Below are 6,000 nucleotides of genomic sequence, written 5' to 3' on the forward strand. Positions count from 1 at the left end.
CCTACTCGAAAAGGAGAAACTAACCTACATACCCTTGATTGTACTAATCTTCCATGTGCTTATCCAGCAGTCACTTAAATGCCCCTAATGTATCGGACTTTGGAATGGTGGGTGCATGGAATGCACTGCCGGCTGTGCAAGTAGAGAACCTATCTTCCTCCAATCACCTGAAAATTATGTCCCCTCTTGACAGCCATTTCCACCCAGTGAAAAAGTCTCTCATCATCATCTTGTACACTACCATCAAGTCACCTCACATCCTTCTTTGCTCTAAAGAAGAAAGCCCTAGCTCCCTCAACATTTCTTCATAAGAAATGTCCTCCAGTCCAGGCAGCATCCTGGTAAACCTCCTCTGCACCCTCTCTAAAGCTTCCACATTAATCCAGTGAAGATTAATCCATCACTTCTCCTGCTCCTTGGATGCTGCCTGAACGACTGTGCTTTTCCAGCACCACATACCTGATAACAGCCAAGTGAACCTACTTCAGACTGCCTCTAAAGCCAAAATAAATCTCTTTTTAAAAAAAGCCCTAAAACCATTTACAGTATTCCAGCTATGGGCTGACTAGTGCCCTTTATAGTTATAACAAAAACCTCCCTACCTTTACACTGTACTCCCTTTGAAATAAAAGGCCAACATTCCATTTGCCTCATTTTAAAAAAAATGGAGAGAATGTGGAAGCTTAAGATTTACCAGGATGCTGCCTCAGGATATGGGGTAGGCCATCAAGGATAGAGATGAGGAAATACAGGGCAACTTTGGATTATCCAAAAGGCACAGATCGGGAATAATTTGCTTGGAAAGTCAAGTGTTCGGAGAACAGTTTAGCTAAGCATCAGGACCTTGCGATCTTGTTCAGATAATCCAAAATTTGAATTATCAACACTGGGATAATTGAGGTTGCCCTGTATTCCTCAAAAAAAAAAAAAGGTGGATCAACTTGTGGGATCTGCTCCAGAGAGAGGGTGTGCGTGCACACACGCACGCATATTAAAGAAAGGAGTTTGATAAGTGCATTAAACATGGAAGTTAACAAGGGGTATAGAGAGGATTTGAGAATAGGGCATTGAGATAGAGGATCAACCACAAATCATTGAATGGCACAGAAGGCCTGAATAGCCTACTCCTACTTTATTTCTCCATATAACAACCAGACTAGTCAGCAGTTATTGTTCAAAACCCATCTGGATCACAAATGTCCTTTAGGGAATAAAATCTGCTATTTAGCCTACATGTGACTCCAGACCCATTGCCATGTAGTTGGCTCAAAGTAAACATGCCCCAAAATGGTACAGAACACCACTCAGTTCAAGGGTGATAAGAGATAGACAATAAAAAGGTAAGCCTTGTGGGTACTTTCAATTCCCACATCTGACAAAAATTAACTTCAATTTGCAATATTAAAGATGTTCCAAATTGTGGTTACTCCAACAGATGAAGGGGTGACTGGGAGACACCTGTACAGGATACACCATGTAAAACTTCATAAGATATCCAATATTTATATTGGATATTTGTGAACTTTCTACCAAGAGAAAATCAATGTCAAGGATTGGCACATCTAGACATTCTGATTATCCATAAGAAAACATGCATTGAAATCATACTCAAAATCTTCAGCCTATTATGACAATCTTTCATCCACTCGAGGGAGAATGAGGATGGGAAATATTTTGTACCTTGACTCCATTCGCTTCCACTTGATCTACTGTCGCCATCTTCTGAAGGGAGGCAAAGAGGAGCTTTTCAGTCAGATCAGCCTCTGGTAGGAAATACTGATAGACATCATACTGCAGTCTCAACGTGGGCTCTTCTTCAGCAAAGTCACACAATGGGGGAACTGTTCCCCTGTGAAAAGACAGAGTCACCCACTCATCACCTTTCCTCCAGTCAATGACACACCAATCAGAACAGTACAGGCCTATTGGCCCACAATGTTGTGCCAAACTGACACCAAATTAAACGAATCCTTTCTGCTTTCCCTGGTCCATACCTTGCATATTCATGCAATTATGCAAAAGTCCCTTCAACAGCCCTGTCATATCTGCCTCCACCACCCCAGAGCATTCCACACTCCTACCCCTCTTAACCCAAATCTTTCCCACCCTTCTCACCTTGGAGTATTAGGTATTCAACAAGGGGAAAACATTCTGACTGCTAACCCTATCTATACATCTCAATTTTTAGAGAGTTGTATCAAAAAAAAGGGAACTGGATGCACCAATCTGAACCATGTAAAGATGGTTTTATTCCCATCCACTCAACTCACTGATCGTTGCAGTGGTTTCAAACAAAATTGCAGCTGGAGATAGGTGCAGGATTGTGCAGAGGTGCATTGCATTTACTGGTGCTCAAAGAATCGCTGTTGTTATTTTAAAAATTCAGAAATTGGCCAGAGTGTTGTCACTCTGCCATTGATCTTTTAAAATAGTTTGTAAGTAAATGACCAAGAAAGGAAGGGAACCAGTTTGGGCAGGGGGGGGGAGAAAAGAGAAAGGAGGAGGGAAGAGGGGTGAAAGAAAATCAAAAGCAATTAATGCTATATATAAAAAAAAAGGAGGTATAGGAACAGAAGTAGGCTACTCAGCCCATTGAGTCTGCTGTCAGTGAGATCATGGCTGATCAAATCATGGCTGATCAATGTTACAAATCACAACAACAGGTTTAATTGGAACCACTAGCTTTTATAGCCTATAAAAGCCTGTCTTACAATTGTAGCCTCCACACCCACCAGAAGGAGCAGCACTCCAAAAGCTAGTGCTTCCAATTAAGCCTGTTGGAGTATAACCTGTTGTGTGATTTGTAACATTGTACACCCCAGTCCAACACCAGCATCTACAAATCGTTGCCGAACAATAACTCTCAACTTCACTTTCCTGCCTTCTCCCCCCACCTCCCTCCATTCCCTTGGCCTTAAAATAATTTTGAATTAAAAGATATTCCAATGACCCAGCCCAGAGAAGAATACCTCAGATTCGCTATCCAAGAAATTCTTCACCTACTTTAAGCAGGTGACCTCCTATTTGGAGGCAATGCTCTCTGGTCCTAGTCACAATCTCTCCACATAGTACTCTAGATGAGGTCTGGTCTTCCCAATACTTGTTGGGAACATACTGAAACTCTGGATGATTCTCTGGATTAATAGTCTAGCAATAATACCACGAGGCCATCACCTTGCAACCCTCATTTTGAGATGCTGTGTCCTTCCAGTATATAGTTTGATGTAGATCAGAAAAAAATCCCTTTTATAGGTTTTTGTACCATACACACAGATGGAGCAATGTTCTGCTCAGGACAGGGTCTGCCCTGTAGCCCTGATGAAGGGCTTTTGCCCGAAACGTCGATTTCGCTGCTCGTTGGATGCTGCCTGAACTGCTGTGCTCTTCCAGCACCACTAATCTTGTAGGATCATTACTGTACAGTGGGGTTGCAAATGGTACTTTCCAGTAACTGCAGTCAGTCCAAAAAGACATTGGATGTCAAACAACAGAAGCTTCTTGCCAGCACAATGCCAAGTCTGAGGGTTCACATCTCAATGATTAAATGAAGTTCAATCTCTGCTGTTTGCAAGAGGCTGATATAGACTATTCAACCACACAGAATCAAAAAAATAATTACTGAGACATAATTCCACATTTGTGTAGCACTTGAATAAATCTCATCTGTGCTAACAGTTACACAACCAATTCAAGAAAATCAGTCTTTAAACCAATGGAAAAAGGTTTGTTTTTAATTTTCAAGACTTAGATTTTTCACTCAAACAGTTTGTGTTTGATTGGAGTTCAAAAGCTAAAGATGTTAGCCACAGCTCAGTGGGCAACACAGTGGTTGAGATTCTTATCTCACTACAGAGTCAGGAAGCAACACAAAACAGCAAGAGTTTTGCAATGCAGTACTAAAGAAGTGCCACAATATGGATATTTTGAAGAGCACACGATATTCATCTTCAAAACATCAAATTAGTCAGTCATTATTGACGTGTTGTGGAATCTTTGTGCATACATTGCTCATGATCGACTGACATCAATAGAAGACATTATATTGTTGCTATTTCACAAGAGAAACTTGCAACAATGACTCCATTTCAGAAGAATCGAAAAAAAATAAACAAAATGCAGAACATCAGAAACATTTTTGCTTTGAACATTACCTTGCATATCCAACATTGGCCGGTGCAAAACTTATTGTGGCTTCATACAGGTTGTACTGCAAGTGTACACTAGCATCAACTGTCAAATCAGATGCCATGCTACATCCACCTGGTACAGGATCTGCTGAAGGCAATTGGAAGCAAGTTAGTACTGAAACCACCTGACATTTCTGAATTACGAGACATACCCAAGATCTAGTATAGAAAGGGGGATTGGAGTGTCTCATGGTGGTGTCCTTGCCTATGGACTGGGGGACCAGAGTTCAAATCCCATGAGTTCCAAAGTTGTATTACAACAACATGTACAGGTTGATTAGAAGGTTTGGGGGGGGGGGAAGAAAAAAAAAGAAAGAAAGAAACTGATGGCAACACTAACCCAACCATTTGCTTACAGGATAAAATAAAATACAGAGATTGCTAAAAATATGATATAATAAAACAAAATGCTCATTAGCTTTCAGTGTACAGTGACAGGAACCAAGATCACCACAAGTTTGAAATATCTTCAGTTCAAAGGGCAGTCCTACAAAAGGCCAGCATCAAATCACATGTACAAGAATGGCACCAATTCTCTAATTATTTAAAAGATGAGCATTCTAAACCAACACACCTCTGGGCACCATAATTATTCCAAACCTGTTGTTTCAGATCTATAAAAACAGGCACAGCTGGTGAAATATTCATGCAAATAAGACCACCACAAGCATCCCAACTTCACAAAAAACATTTAAAAAAAAAGGATTATGGGAAAGAATTAAGACTCATTTGGCAATCACGTCAAGACCCCAATGTAACCAAGGTGGGGCGGGGGGGGTGGTGGTGGTGGTGTTGTGTAAACACCTTAACCAAGATGTGTGCAAAAAGGTCACTGGTTCAACACAAGAATGGAGATAGTTCAACCTCTTGCTTTGTATGAGAGAATGACAGACATTGCAGAGGCATTTTCCATTGGTGTTCGTAGATGCCACATCAACGCAGTCTCCTCTGGCTTTAGATTTTGCAGCAAGGCAGGGTCCTGACCAGTTGAAGTTTCTGTTGTAGTAATCTGAAAAAAAAAAAAATGTGCACATTGACATTTTAAAAGCAATGTTAGACACACACATCTTTCAATCAGGTTACAACAGAGTGAGTATAGATGGGATGTTTTCCTGAGCATGGGACAACATTCTTTGGATAAGAGGAACACACATTAGAATTGAAACAGAGGGATTTCCTCAAAATGGTGAATAAGACACTTGTAAATTGTCTTGGAATACGGTGCACAGTTGTAGGTTCACATTATAGGAAGGATGTGAATGCAGTGGAATGGGAGTGCAGAAGTGATTTACAAGAACTGTTCCAGGAATGAGAGACTTCAGCGGTGAGGATACATTGGGACTGTTATACTTGGAGAAAAGGCAACGAGAATGAAGCTTCCGATATCATGAGCTGGCTGGATAAAGTAAATAGTAATGATGTGATCCTACTGATAAAGTAACAACGAATGAGAAGGGCAGAGATTTAAAATAGTGTGCAGGTGACGCAAAAGGAAAAAACAAAAATCATACAGGTAGTCATTTAAGAGAGTCACTGAATGATTAATTGGATAGAAATATTGTCTAAGGGAATGGGGAGAAAGTAGGACATTACCCAGTGCCAAATGATGCTCGTTTAAAGAGCAGATTCAGATACAGTGGACCGAGTGGTCGTCTCCTGCATCAGGAGGATTGGTAAATCTCTGGAATTCTCCAAGCTGGATTGCTGCAGATGTGGAGCCATTGAGAAGGCTCAAGGTAGAAGCGGGTAGGTCACTAATTACAAAGTGTGGTGAAGTGGCAGGAAAGCCATCAGGAATCCTGAGGAAGGGTTT

General features: G+C 41.0%; 1 protein-coding gene across 3 annotated transcripts in view; it reads right to left on the reverse strand.

Annotated features, from left to right (window-relative positions):
• Nucleotides 1-6,000, reverse strand: part of tm7sf3 (transmembrane 7 superfamily member 3) — a 50,164-nt gene that overhangs the window by 16,499 nt on the left and 27,665 nt on the right. For 2 of the 3 annotated variants that reach the window (XM_072551983.1, XM_072551981.1), the window contains exons 3-5: nt 5,052-5,196; nt 4,152-4,275; nt 1,681-1,849 (exon numbers count right to left, since the gene is read on the reverse strand). In XM_072551983.1, the coding sequence (XP_072408084.1) occupies nt 1,681-1,849; nt 4,152-4,275; nt 5,052-5,196 (438 nt within the window). The remainder of the gene's footprint in view (nt 1-1,680; nt 1,850-4,151; nt 4,276-5,051; nt 5,197-6,000) is intronic. The other variant, XM_072551982.1, reaches the window with a different exon arrangement.

Source organism: Chiloscyllium punctatum, chromosome 32 (genome assembly GCF_047496795.1).
Source record: "Chiloscyllium punctatum isolate Juve2018m chromosome 32, sChiPun1.3, whole genome shotgun sequence".
In the NCBI taxonomy this organism is placed as follows: Eukaryota; Metazoa; Chordata; class Chondrichthyes; order Orectolobiformes; family Hemiscylliidae; genus Chiloscyllium; species Chiloscyllium punctatum.